Here is a 15,274-nt window from a genome sequence, read left to right as displayed (position 1 = left end):
ATAGTTTGTGTATCTTGTGGTTGTGTGTGGGTGCGTATGTTTACATGTGTGTGTGCGTGTGCGTGTGAGTGTTTGATTGTACAAAACCACTGTAAGAAAAAGCAGGTTGATGACAGGGCACCATTTAGCCGTCTGCCACATTAAAAGGGACAGTGTGCAGCAAGGGTTTGAGTTTCACCATGATCCTTGTGCCAAATACCACAACACTCCACACGAGACAATTACCTCCAGAGTGGCTTTTGTTATTGAGACACTGGCCGAACATATCCACGGCAACATCACTCACTGCCCTCTTTCTTCTCCTCACCTTTCTTCTCATCTCCTTTCGTCTCCTCCTGTCTCTCCTTTACCTCCTCCTGCTCCCCGCTGCTTTATTGTTAATTATTATAGCAGTTAATGAAGTGTGCAGGGACACTGCTCCAAAAACCATTTTCTCTTCCATCAACTCGAGTAATGAGATGGTGATAAATTGGCTCAGTTATGACCTTTGGCATGACATACAAGCATACTTTGAAAGTGAATCTGCTCTCATTTAATATGTATAGTAATGTTCTGCTCGGATAATACAGCGGAAATAAACCTGAAGATTAGGAGAGTGAAGTGTTATAAAGGCATGTCAGCAAGATTCACACCAGTGCAATCGTGACTCATGACATTGGATAACAATATTTTTCCAGCGGGCCCCCCGTAACGATGTGTTGCAACGTGTGTGCTGAATGAAAAGGAACGATTGAAGTGTCTTAAAAGTCGGCTGTGCGCTAATATATGAGCAGAGGTGTGAAGCCAAAGTCAAGTTGAATGTGCAAACACAGTGTAACACAGATGGATAGACAGATTAATACTCACCTGCACCCTCATGGAGACTAATGCATTACTCAGAAGCAATGACAGTATGTTTTATCAGTGGGTGTAGGGGCCTATACACCTCTGTGGTTGGTGTGTCCTCGCAGATGTTGAGTGTGCATGCATTTTTAAAGCCTGTGTGTGTGTGCTAGGTGTGAAAGGTGATGATCTGTGAAGGAGGAGTGCTGCAGCATTTGTCCTACCAGAGCTATCTTGATCTGAGTCACACATTACCAGCAATCAGGCCACTCAATCTCTCTCTCCAAAAACTACACTATAGGCTACCAGCATGCTCCACTGCTGCAGTCATGACACATGTTCACCTTTGGGAGATGAGAACTTGTCATATTGGCTGGAAAGAGAGCTGGCAGATGTAGCGAATTCAGTGTAAACAGCACAGTGGACGAAAGGGATAAAAGAAGATGCTGTTGGTCTAATGCACTGCTAAAACCTCCATCTTTACAAGTCATTTAGTGTCATAAACAGTAGTGAAACCTTGTTTGTTTTTTCGTAAACAAGCAAAAACATCTGCCAGTGGGATGAGATAATCCCATTTGTTTCCAGTGCACTTTCATTTGTTTAAGGAATTTTTATGGGAACGGGTTTAAATATGTTGAAACAAAGCAGAAAAAGGCAGATCAGCCCACTGGGATCAAGAAAATGACATTTGAGGCAAGAAAAACCCTCAAAACAATATGGTTGGGAACAAGTGGGATTATCTCATCCCACTGGCAGATTTTTTTTTTTACTTGTTTCAAGAAAAACGTTTCTTTTTAACAATGAATACGAGACTAAATGGCCTGTTACTTTTGCAGTGTGCTTTGTACAGCGGGAACTCAGTCATGATGTCTCAATATGCCAACAGTTATCTAAAGACATTTACGGCGATTACAATCAGTACAAACCAGAGTCAATCGATAAGAAGAGCGAAATAGCAAAATGAGAGAGAAAACGAGTTAATAAAATGAGCAGAAGTAAAATAACACAAATCAGCTGCGCAACCTGTGGAAGTCCCGCACACAGACAGATGGACCAGATGTATGGGACTTTCTGCTCACTGATAACATTCTCTTTGGTTTATGCTCATATCTCAGTCTGACCTCACTATCAGTGGAAAAACACACACCACTTACTACATTTGGTAATCAAATTTGACCTAATAATCCAGTTATAAGGCTTGTTAAGGCAAATAGAGGGCACAAGGGGCTTACATGCTGGTAGGTTATGCATTCTTAACGTCTATATTGATGGCTAATAAGAAAAAAAAAAACATGGGAAAAGGTTGACCGTTGCTTACCCTAAAGTCATTATTTGGGTATGCAGGTTCTGCAACAGAGCAGCTTATACAGAAATGGATGAAGTGGCCTTTATATGGTATCTGTAGATCTGCGGTTAATTCAATTATTTCCTCTCCCTATTTCCTCTCGCCCCCTCGCTCTCCTCAGTTCATGTTTGTATATTGTTTTGAGCGACTCAGTGTTTGCATAAGGGTGCTGACAGAGATTCGGGAGAGATGGGACAGGAAGCAACAGCATCCCTCCTTCCTGTAGCCCCATCACCACCACCACCACAACAACAACATCATACACACACACACACACACACACACACACACACCCATACCCAAATGGCGTATGCTTTTTTTTAATGCTTGGGAATCTAGTTTGGAGGTGGGTAAAGGAGCAGAGGAAGGGAAGAGATGAGCAGAGAGATTTGTGAGATACGTGGAATGAAAGAAGGGCGGATACTGAAAAAAATGAGGGTTAAGAGGGTTGCTGATTGGTAAGAACGGGGTCAAGAAAAATAAAGAAAAACCCAACTGTTTATTTATACTGGTCTCCTCTCAGACAAGATGACTGATGGCCTTGACAGGAAAGAATGGTAACAGACCTGTACATGGTGACAAATAAGCAATTCTGTATCCTTAGCATTTGCTTGCCAAAGTGAAATGGAATTGATTCTAAAATATTGAAATTTCTAGCTCTAATATTGACTCAGTATTCATCTCTAGATTAATGAAATTGTATTTTGATCAAATTTGAAGTTGTGTTCACAAATTCACACGGCATTGTATTGTTAAGCCTGTTCTTTTTCAGTGTAGTTAAATACTAGATTTACAATGGCTGTGTCAATTTTTGACATTTATTTTTTCAAGAGGATCGGACCAGAGGCTGGTTGTGCAGTGCAAGCAGCAGCAGGAGTAACAGGAAAGATCCTCTCTGCTAACAAAGTGCATGCTCAAAGCCAAGCCATGCAACATCCACACCGTGTTTGCAAAAACATTTTTATGAATTTGTTACGCTAACATTTGTAATAACCACATTATTACTTCAAATTATACTTCTCAGTAAATTTATAAGACCCAAAACTCCTATTCATTTTTACCAGAGATGAAAAACAAAAGAAGTGTTCCAAAGAGCCACAAATGACAGCACCTCAGATCTATTGAAACTGCAAAAGATAAATGAACACAATGATAGTGAAAACAGATTTTTCTGAATATCTGTCCTATTTTTGTCCCCTTGATTTCACATATTAACAGAATTTGTCTGTAGGGCCATTTTTTTAGCTGCTATGTTACTATTACAGAGGTTTTCTTTTGGCTGCAGTGCCTTAAAAAGGAAAAAATGGGACAGTGAAAATAAGGGAGAGAGTTCTCCAGGGAGAGAGAGGAGGACAGATAAAAAGTGGGTGAGACAGGGGAGAGGTGAGGGAAGAGCAGTTGTGGCTGGGTGGGCGGTGGGAGTCGTGTCATAATGTCACACACTTGTTAGTACCACATTGCTGTGTCGAGCCTGGGGCATGAGGGGGAATAATGTGTGTGTGTGTGTGTGCACATGTGTGTGAATATGCTCACACTCTTCAGGCTGCATGCCAAGACAAACGTACCCACTCATCTCCTTTACACACACTGCAGACTCATGCCATACAAACACACACTTTGCATACGCCCTGTGACAGTGTGTTAGCTGCAGACAAGCCGTGCACGCAGCCACAACACTGGGCTGCCATGGCGACGGCTAGTGAGAATGGGAGCGCTGAGTTAAGGTGGTGGGTGTGGGTTTTTCTGTCATTGTCACGCAGCAGCTGTATAACCAAAACAGTTTTCAAGTGATTAATGCAGTGACTTAATGTCTCGCTCTTTTCTGAACATATCATTTTCTCTCGGTCTCATTTGCTTTTCCACCTCTCTTTCCTCTTCTTCTGTCACTTTACTTCAAGCTTTCACATGCTCTCACTCACAGATAGGCCCACAGCTCCAGGGAGAGATGTCAGACAGCTATCGGGAGCACAGGAAATGAAAATTGTGGTTTCGCTCTGCTGCAGCTCTGTTACATTGGATTAATTACCACGCTTTGTATTCGCTGTAATGAGTGACAGAAGATAGCAGTTAATTAAAGCTATGCCCAGGTTCAAGGAAATTCTTTTGGACGTGTCTGTGTTGATTTTCCATCAACCCTCCACCTTTGGCCTCCCTGCCTCTTCCTGCTTGATCATGTCACATGACCTCATCAAATGCACCGATGTCAAACAAAAAAGAAAAAGGCAGTCCTAGAATTTGTGAAAAACTCGAGTAAAATTATTAAATTGCAACGTGAATTAATTCCATAAAATGATTGTGAAATCATGCAAATGCCAAGTGTTTGCATAAGACCACAGTAACAAGAAATAATATGATTTGGAAATAGTTAAGTAGTCAAATTCGGAGCATGAGTGTGTGTTTTGGTTGTGTCGGGTGAGGGGTCTACTGTTTGTGCATACTATATGTGTACATGCATGTGCTTATTTATGTGCATAATGTGCATATTAGTATGAATATTCTACATATGTATGATTTGTGTGTGTGTGTGTATGTGTGTGTGTGTGTGTGTGTGTTTACAAGCACACTTCAACCCTTCAACCTCTCTACTCACAGCCATCCACCCCAACACACACTCACTCACTCATGTTCCTGTGAATAGTACTTGCGATTGCCTGTGCTCTATGTGTGTTTCTCCCTGTTTGTTTTGGCCAGTCGGTGTGACCAGCAGGATTTCTGCATACCTAAGATGGGTTTTTGGGGTTGCAGGAACTTTCCAGAGGTTTTACATGACATTAGCACTGATGTTTTCGCTGCACATTAAACTCTTAGGTGGCCCACCAAAGTGTTTTTTTTTTTTTTCCTCTGACCACCTCAAGGAACATGCGATTCCCCAAGATTATCATGCAAAATATTTGGGTGTATTTTCTTTGCCGGTGACTCCTGAGCTCATTAGTGCCACATGAAGTGTCTCCTCCTCACGTCGGGCGTTAGAATCGGCTCTGACTGTCTTGTGTTTACGCCTAAGACTTGTTTGCTGTTTTCTTAGAGGCTTCAAATAACGAGTCCTTATGCGAAACCCACCACGCTGGTGATGTTACCACATAATCTCCTACACGAGCTGGGGAAAACCCCGAAAAAGCCCTCTGGCATCATACAGCCATGATGAAAAGTGAAATAATGTGTTACCACAGTGGCAACCACAAAATAACTTGGAAGGAATTCCTACCCAGTAGATAGAATTTGTTTTGTGTGTGCGCGCGTGTATGTGTCTGTGTGTGTGTGAGTGCGTACCTGTGTGCATTTTTGCAGAGAACACACACGCGCAACTCACACCATACCGACTCAACACACAGTAATATTGTGCAGCGAAACAGTATCTTCTGCATAAATGACTGTGGAAAGACATTAGGGAGATTTTAAGATTCAAACTTAATGGGCTATGTTATATGCTATATACTCATTACATTATGGATTTGATCTGCTTCATAACCTACAGTAATTCAAATGCCATTCCTTCCGTCTCTGTCTATTATGCCGTCACAAAAGTTACGTATTTAATGCTGGTCAGTCGATCCATATAAAAAAAAAAGAGAATGAAGAAAGAGAACAGACTGACATTTTTTTAATTGTTACCATTTCATCAACTAAGAAGGGAGTTTTGCTCATTTATCTCAATAGACATGCTTTTGAAAATCATTTTCTTGAGACATATTAAGATATGTGACTTTAAGGTCGAAAACCTTTCACAGGCCATCACCATTGCACTGCTGATATTTGTCACTGCTTAATATTTTTATCAGGGGTATTTTTTCTTAATTTATTTGATAAATGATTAGCCCATAGAGAGCATTAAGATAGATACGTAATGGAGTGTGTTAGTGTGTGGGTTCCCCCTGCCCAGTGAATATGCTTTTATTCCTGTTAGTATCAGAGGTTGAACATGTTGGCTTACTCTGAACCAGTCTTTTATCTGAAAACACTTGTTTTACCACTACTTTTATGGACAGCGGCATATTTTTTTTTATTGTCTGGCTCCTTTGATACGGTTAGTGTTGTTACTGTGATTTATGTCTCACTTGTCTGCATTGTGTAATTCAATGTCTTTCTTCTCCCTCTGTCTACTTTTTCCTTATCATCTTTCCCTCGCTCTCATTCATCTCACTCGGGCTCCCTCTACATCTTTCTCTTTTTGTCTTTCCCTAACTCTCCCCATGCTTTTCCCTTTCCCTTTGCCCTCTCCCACCCTCTCCATCTATTTCTTTCACTCCCTTTCTTCCCCCTGTCTGTTCCACTCTCTCTCTCTCTCTCTCTCTCTCTCTCTCCCAGAGCCGTTCTTCATCCGTCTCGACGCTCCCATGAACAACATCACCACCTCCCTGGGCCACACCGCCGAGCTCTTCTGCCGCGTGTCCGGCAACCCTACGCCCACCGTGCGCTGGCTGAAGAACGACGCCCCCGTGGTGCAGGAGCCGCGACGTGTCTCCTACCGGCCCACGCCGTTCGGCTCGCGCCTCCGCATTCGCAACCTGGACACCACCGACACGGGATACTTCCAGTGTGTGGCCACCAACAACCAGGGCACCGTGTCCACAACGGGCGTGCTGTTTGTTAAATTCGGTAAGAGCATCAATAGCGTATAAAGCGAGGAAAACATCAGGTTATTCAGACGTCACACACATGGCCAAAGGTGGCAGTATGACGTGTGCTTTATCCACTTGGTGTGTCACAAATTGAAATTTCTCCCCTGCTCATGTTTTCCTAGCAGAGATCTGGCACCTCATAGCAACACTTGCCCCCACTTATTCTCTGTTGTAGCTGGCGGCTCGCACAGAGAAAGGTCTGGGAACAATATTGTTTCTCCTGTAGTAAAAATCCCCATGTCTCCTTTTTCCAGATCCACTGCCTACACCTCTGCCAGGAAGGCCCTCACCGTAAGTCCCTTTTCCTCTATCCATTTTTCTCTACCCGTCCTTCCAAATTATTCCGGCTCTACTCACCATAATGCAACACTGGATCAAATGCAGAGAGAGAGAGAGGAAGAGAAAAATAACGTTGGAGACACCAAATAACCCGATAATCCTTGAAACCGAATAAAACGGTGAAAATGCGTTTGGGAGATAGTGATGAGCTGCTAGCTCCACCAGCAATCATCTGCGAACTTGTTTCCATTGTGTCCACCCATGTTACCTAATACCATAATAATGAAAATATGAACGTCATGACTTGATAATGACTTGATAAATAAAATATGGGCTAATGCCTGGTTTGGGAAATGGATCAGGGAGCACTGGCAAATCCCAGAAACACGTCTGCAGTGATCGCACACGGAGGTTTTCCTTTGGATTGGCTGTCGCATTTGAAATCTATATCTCATTTTTTTTTTTTTTAATGTCTTCTAAATGCCTGTTATGACATTTGTTTCTTACCCTGGAAACACTGATACATCATCTGTTTGCATGGAGTCACTCTAAAAAATGTTATATAACACAAAATATATCCACATTTTTACAGATATTATGCAGACAAGCACATGTTTGATATGGCGCCTGTGCTATTTGAAGCAAATGGCGTGTCTTTTGACAAATCTTTATGTGTGTGATGAGGGATATGATGATATATTGAATATTCCTTCACTTACATGACAATGAAAGACATATTGGTCAGGTGGGTATGCCAAGGCCCAGTCTAAATTTCTATTTGTGCCAGCACAGGTGTAAACACGGCTGAATAATTTTTTGGCTTTTATTGGACGTTTTGAATCCAAATGATCCCAAAGCTGCTGAGCTGCAAATGACTGAAGCATGTGATTGTCATATTGCTGGAGACACTTTGTTAAGAGCTCGAGCCAAACACTTTGCACCTTGGAAAACAGTTTCTGGGGTTAATTAACTGTCAACAGACTCAATCGAGAAAGCTGGAAATTCTTCAGACTTTTAGCAAATGAAAAACTTGTGCCATTCGTTTCTTTTTTGGGGGGCAATAATGAAGTTATTATAATTGAAAATGAGTGTTCTGTCACTGCGAGTGAGTTTAGTTGATTAACCACAACCTCCCTCAAGGATTTGCCGTCTGAGCTGTGCGTGTTAGCAACATGAGGCATATCTGGCTTTGAGATTTCTGTGATGAAAGTGTAACGAGTAAAAAGAAAAAGCAAGTACAGTGGAGGCAAACGTGCTCTACTTTAATGTTTACAATATGTTTCTGACTTTTTTTTTTTTTTTTTTTTTTTTTAATCCAATCCAAGAGACGTGGCCGTCTCTGTGGCAAACTGTTGCAAAGCGAGGTGTTTGTTCCCCATTTCTCAGCAGCAGCATACATCAAATTTGGAAGACAGCGAATAAACGATTCATACAAAACACCTCGATGAAACGATACCGTCTTAAAAAATGTAAAAAATGACGTTCCTATAAAACATTTTCATGTTCTTGGCAGTCATAATGGCCATCAAAATCTTGGTTCAGCCTGGCTAGCGTCCTTTGTTTTGTTTTGATTTCTTCCAAGTGTTATGGGATAAAACTCTATGAAGTTTCTCAGTTCGTTTGATTCTCCATGGATCAAAGGGCCTAAGCTGGATGATTTTACCCAATGACAGTATGGCGAGGCTCGCTGCCATGTTCCATGCGGCGTTCTGGGAACATCGATTCAAAAAAAAAAAAACGCTGGCATGGTGTGGATATCAGACACTTACTAAATTCACCCGCACGCGTGTCCACCAACACGTACGTGCAGACTCACTCATACGAGTATACACACAGTGCATATTGTGAATGTGCATGCGTGCTCCTTCTCAGACATCTGTTTCCACCATTGCTTGCTTTGTTTAGATGTTTTTGATTTTCCCCGCGTTACGAAACGACGGCTTGTTTCGTGGATCAAACAGCTGGCTCACAGTGTAATCGCAATGTAATTTTCTTAAAGCAGTTATCCACAAAAAACATAAATCAAAGAGGCCGTTGGCTATCATACAGTGATGTCAGGATAACGTGAATGAATTTAAAAGTTAAAATCAAAATTCAATGAAATAATTAAATGAGCAGGAGGATTTGGCGAGGCAAGTGGACTGATACGGACAGCTTTGTGTTAATTCTGTTGTCCAGTTAAGTTATTAAATCATGCCATATTATGTGAAATCTTATCATTTTTTAACATCACTTAGACTACCTGATGTCAACCTCAAGACTCCAAGACTCATAACATTTTCATATCATGTCCATGTGTTTGCTTACATACATAAACACAAGCCTGTGTGGATATGTTTTTTTTTGTGTGTGTGTGCATTCATGTGCCTTTTAAATATGAAAAATATTTGCTGTCACGGCCTCCCATCAAAGATTTTGGCACACGTTGCCACTGATTAAATCCTACAGAAGCCTCTTGACTTGGCGGGTGCCCAGAAATTTATTTGCTTTTAGTGTTTGAAAAGTTCAAACTTCGCTGATGTGCGTTTGATTGGACATGCCAGACAGTGCACGAAGAAATGACGAGTTCAGATAAATTGAGCTCTCCTTGTGTGCTTTTTTTTCTTTCCCCCCCCCGGCTCCCAGCTACTACAGGAAATGGTTGTAATGAAGCAAACCCTCGCCTATGTTGTCTTAATGCGGCGTTTGGTGACTGCAGACCACCAGAACAGCTTAACACAGTCATTACACTTCATTTGAACGGACAGGGCCTCCTTTGACGGCGGCGGAGGCGCGGTGGTGGCGGGCTGACGGTCACTGCTGCTCATCATTAGCGTCATGGCCGACTTATTAGCAGTAAGGTGGCGTGGCAGGCGTCAAGAAGACAAGGTCACCTAATGATGACACGTGATGACCTTGTGTGTGCTCGCTCCACGCCGCCACCGCCGCCGCTGGAGCGTCAGAGGTTCTGTTCCTGGAAGTTTCGGGGAAAGACATCTGGTGCTGTCAGTTTAAAGGAAATATATATGCATTCACGTTCCACTAAACTCTCTACCTCTCTCTTTCTTCCTTTCTTTTTTGCTCTCACGGTCACAGAGATGGTTACAGACAGGGATCATAGTGCAATTTCAGGGGTGATGAAGCCTTGTGACATCCCTCTTGGTTAAAGTAAAAATAAATCTCTTTTTTTAATCAGAAATTTTATCCACAAAGTTAGGGGAAATAATACATTCCCTGGCATATTTTCCATACAGAAATGTAATATAATGTACATGTCGGGGAATTCCATATGCCCATTTTAAATGCCCATGTTGAAACATGTTTGATTTGGCGCATTTTTTAATACATAGACATTTACGTCTAACTATTACAAATACAGTGTTTCCATAGATACACATAGGCTATATAAATTATGTTAAACATGTATGGGCTACTCATATATCACCATATCCTGATGGAGGCATGTATGTTTAGTTGATAAATGACTGATCATGTCACATATATGACAACATTTCTCTGGTATAGGGACATTTATGTTCATATTTGGAATTCCATATTGGGATAACCTGAACATCACATGAACTTTTAATTTTTTTTTTTTCCACGTCTGTCTTTGTCTTTGCACTGGTCTCCACTAAGGTTTCTATCCCCTCCAAGCTTGGCTTAAGTGTGCACTCTGCGGTGTGTGGGACATTGGTGTGTGTGTGAGTGTGTGGGACGTTGCAGTGTGTGTGTGCGCGCGAGTTCATGCATCCTCGGGGTTGGCTCTCGAGACTAGCCACAGGCAGACCCGAAGCCCACAGCTTAGAGGTTTAGAGAGCCGTCTGGCCAGCTTGTGTACAGTGTGGCTGCCTGAGACATGAACGGAGAAAATACAGCGGCGCAGATCAGAAACACGAGAACGAAAACACGGCGAGGATAACCGAGATAGACAGAGAAAGAAGAGGGAAGAGATTGTGGAAAGTTTGAGGCGGGAACTTTTCCTTTCCAGAGCGCCAATCTTCTGGTCGAGGATAAACTCAATAATTTTAAGATTTCGAGAACAAAGTGTTCCCTTAAATATGATTTTTTTTTTCAAGCCACGGTTTGTTGTTATGGCAACGGGGCTGTCATTAATTTACAGTGACAAATCGGGGCCGCCAATCCTCATGCTGCTCCGCCGTGCCCGTGATCCTCCACCTCCTCTTCTTCATCCGCTCCTTTCCCTCTTCCTCCTCCCTCCCTCTCTTCCCCCTCCGTGGAGATGTTTTCATAGAGCCAGAACAAACACAGGGCGAGGGGAAAAAGTCTCGCCTGCCAAAATTAGACCCCCAACTCTCTCTCTCTCTCTCCCTCTCTCTCTCTCTCTCTCTCTCTCTCCCTCTGTACCCAGCCACACTTCCTTCATTTTCAGGAGAGTGGGGGGGGAGCGATGGAAAGGGGGAGGTGGCGGGAGTGAAAGAAAAACAGTGTTAGCAGGGTAGGAGGATGGTACCATTAACAACTCAGGGTTGCGTGTTGTTCTTTGATTTCTTGGGTTCTGCAGGGTGGGCGGCATTCAGGTCTGATTAGGGGCGCGGGCCGACGGGAGGTTTTTTTCGCCGTAAGCTCAGATCAGAGGCCGTTAATACGTCCTAGCCGGCGTGCATGCAAACCGCCCGCACGCCGAGGGAGCGGGCCTTGAATCTCCCACGTCAGACACATTGTAGGTTTTTCTCTTTATTTACTTTTCCTCCTTTCTCTTTCTTCCTTGCTCTCTCTCTTTGTGCGAGCAGATTAATCAGTTTAATAAATTAGGCTCACATTACACATTTTATAGGCCAGAAAATGAGTTTTTTCTTCCTTCCCTTCCTTTGTCTTTCTTCTTTCTTTTCTCTTTCTTTCTCGGAGCTATTCATGTGTGTAAATGAATCAGAGCGAATGGATCAAAACCCCAGACAGAGTGTTGACTTATCAAAATAGAGACTGAACTGTAAATGGATACGTTTTCTGTGCTGTGATTTTCCTCTTTCGGAGGCAAGGTGATGTATGCGTGCAGCTGTGCTGGCAGGGGACACACGTGGCCAGTGTGGTTTTCAAATTGCCTGTCGTGTGAAAATCCTGTAACAGCAATTTCAGAGTATTTTTGTTTGTTTTGTTTTTTTTTTCCTTTTAATTGCCTGCACTGAAATTTTATATAATCTATTTGCTGAATTTGGTGCATGATTTTATGAAGCCCTGTATGATTTCCAGAGCGCGTGCCTCGCCGTCTGAAAAACACAGCTGCCTTTTTCGGTTTCTGAAAAGCTGATTTACTGGATGTAGAAGTTTTTAATCTGACAGCAGCGATATATAGACTGTATGCAGTATGGCCGCTGATCCCAGGGTCTCTTGTCTGTGTTTAAAAAAAGAGGGGTTTTCTCCCTGTTTGAAAAGATTAATGCCACTACACCTCGGCTGTCAAGGCTGTTTAAATTTCTCAAAGCTTTCCCCAGCACTTTTCTCTCAGCACCGGCAAAAAAAAAAAAAAAAAGCAATTACAAAAATATCTGTGCTTTTTTTTTTTTCTCGCTCTCTCTCCTCCCCTCCTCGCCTCCCTCCTCTCTCCTCCATCCACATCGGACTCGAGGATATGAGAGACAGGTTTAACAAAGACCAGATTCCCCCTCTCTCCTGCTTTTTCTGGCTTCTTCTTTGTCTGCGCTCTAACCTCGCTGCTCTCGGCTGCTATCTTTCTCCTCGCTGCTTCCATCTTCCTGTCATTTTCTTCATTCTGCCCCCCCACCCCCCACCCCCCTTTTGCTAAAAATGGATGGCCGACAGAGTTTTGTGAAAGATGCAGTCTGCCGCGCCTCTTCTCATCACTCTTCCGCGAGCACCGAAAGCCCTTATTTGAACAATGTTTCACTCCGATGCATCCAGCCATGAATTCAAACCACTCCTGACATTAATTTCTCACCCCTTGAACGCAAATTTATGAACTGTGAGGCACGGCCGATTACAGACCTACATCAAACCAGCTACGTCTGCATTATGCAGTGAGATCTTTACTCACGGCTCTTGTGAGTTTGTAATGTGCCATTGGAGTTCCTGTTTAGGTGTAATTTGACTGCTTAGAGTAATTACTTTAATCAGATGTGTTTAACTGTTAAAAGTGTTTGTGTAACTTTGCCTCCAACCGGTGTGTGTGTGTATGTGTGTGTGTGTCAATAACCCGATACATTTAGCTGATGGGTCTGTAATTACCCGGTTGTCAACACGAGATTGAATCGGCCTCGGAGCTGACGTGACGAGGACCACAGCGCACATGTTGCCATCGGCCCCACCGGCAATCTAATTACACAGAGGGAGCATCAAAGAGCAGTTTGACTTTGTAGAGTGGAAGCTGAACGTGTAGCGTGCGGGTCTTTCCCACATCAATGCGTTAGTTGATTGGCAAATTAGCACAAAAAGATTTCTAATGAGCTGAAAATGTTCATCATACAACAAGGCTCGCCTAGAAGCATGAGTGCCTAAAAAGGAAGTGTTGACTGTTATAATAATGTACCTGATTGATTTCCGGTGGGGAATTCTCTTTTGTCAGGAAGGTGGAGCTGCGAGGGTTAGGGTTAGGGTTAGGGTTAGGGTTTTTTTTTTTTTTGCTCAATGGCACTAACGCAGGGTGGCTTCAAACTCCTCCCTTCACTTCACCCCGCCCTCCTCACGCGTGTTGCCGCCGGTCACACTGGCTCTCCGCTCTTTCTGCAGCGAGAAATCCCTGGTTTCGGTTTCTCTCCCGCCCCTCACCTCCGTGCCAGTGTCAACAGCGCTGCGGTTCTCACATGTTGGCCAGCTTCGATTATGATGTGCTGTGCGCCGCGAGCATCGTGCCCATTCAGGCCGAGGGGATGAAAGGCCCACTCAGATTTTGGACGCGCTCCGCCGCCGCCGCCGCCATGTGCCGAGCTCCATCATCCGTCTCCATCGGACTAAAGCTCGCATTTTGTTTTGTTTTTTTTTTTCAATCTGGGATCTAAAAGAAAAATTTCGTGTCTGACTCTGGAACTCATTAAGATGTACTTTTTTTTTTTTTTTTTTTTTTAACATGTTGGCACCCACCAGTAGCAGACCTTCTACTTGTATTTTTATTTTACCTTTATGTTACCCAGAAAAAAAAAAAATCCAACTGAGATCTCTTTTCCAAGGAAGTCCTGGCCAAAATTGCAAAAAAACAACATGCATGTTCTAAAACAAATCATCAAACATAGCAAACAACACGCATCCATTTCAATCTGTTAATCAAATGCAAACAGTGTATCCTTGATGAGCAATTTAAAATCATCAGCTCTCGAATTTGCATTTTTCTCTTCCAGCAGAGGGAGTAGCAAAACAGGAGGCTTTCAGAGTGAACATCACCACAGTTGGAATAATAAATAGTTTCCTGATACCCACTTTTTTTTTTTTTTTTTTTTTTTTATAAAAACAGGGGAACTAGAGGACTGTATCTGCTGGTTTCCTATTTATGCTTCAAGTGCTAGAATTGATGTTAAGGCTCCTTTAAAGTGAAGCACAAACAAGCAGCTAGAGCAGTATGAAGACAGGCACCCTTGTTAAAAAGCAAAAAAAGACATTCTGTACATGTTGCATTACTTTTGGATGGGGTTTAGCATTTTGCACAGTGTAAATATGCATTATATGCTACATTGCGGTATAATGCGTATTTATGGACGCATTTCTTCATTCGCTCGGAAAAACAAAGCCATTCTACTGAGACATTTTTTCCCCCTGCTTTTCACATCCGGAGCAGACTGAGGCTTTTTTTTTTTTTTTTCCTTTTCCGTCTCAAAGGCTTTCACACATATGCACACACACACACACACTCATACATAACACCCTCAGTCAGAGAAACGCACACACAGTCACTCTTACAAACCCTATCTCTCACACATGTTTCGCTAAGCCCTCGGCGGAGCTAAATTGCCGTCCTGTTGTGGATTCTTTTTAGCGCGGTGCTGATTGATTGGGGATCGGGGCCCTAATATGGCTCACTGGGGAGCGGCCCTTTGACACGGCCCGCTCCCAGGGCACCCGCGCTGTTTGAAACCAGAGATCCCACCGCGACCCCCTTGCGCCGGCCCGGGACGCCTCTCTGCTAAATACTGCCCAGGTCAGAGGGCTTCGCACACACAGGCAGATACGATACGCAAAAAATACGCTCATGCACATTCACACACACCAAACACACACACACACACACACACCTTCTAGAAGCATTATCAGTCATCATAGCAGT

The 15,274-nt window shown here is 43.1% G+C and overlaps 1 protein-coding gene across 2 annotated transcripts in view; it reads left to right on the top strand.

Moving 5' to 3' along the window:
* The window catches only part of ror1 (receptor tyrosine kinase-like orphan receptor 1), a 150,565-nt gene that overhangs the window by 101,560 nt on the left and 33,731 nt on the right, over positions 1 to 15,274 (top strand). For both annotated transcript variants that reach the window (XM_030050446.1, XM_030050445.1), the window contains 2 exons: positions 6,473 to 6,763; positions 7,041 to 7,077. In XM_030050446.1, the coding sequence (XP_029906306.1) occupies positions 6,473 to 6,763; positions 7,041 to 7,077 (328 nt within the window). The remainder of the gene's footprint in view (positions 1 to 6,472; positions 6,764 to 7,040; positions 7,078 to 15,274) is intronic.

The sequence above is a fragment of the Myripristis murdjan genome, chromosome 4 (assembly GCF_902150065.1).
Source record: "Myripristis murdjan chromosome 4, fMyrMur1.1, whole genome shotgun sequence".
In the NCBI taxonomy this organism is placed as follows: Eukaryota; Metazoa; Chordata; class Actinopteri; order Holocentriformes; family Holocentridae; genus Myripristis; species Myripristis murdjan.
The sequence above is the reverse complement of the archived record's forward strand: the minus strand, read 5'-3'. Positions and strand labels throughout refer to the sequence as shown.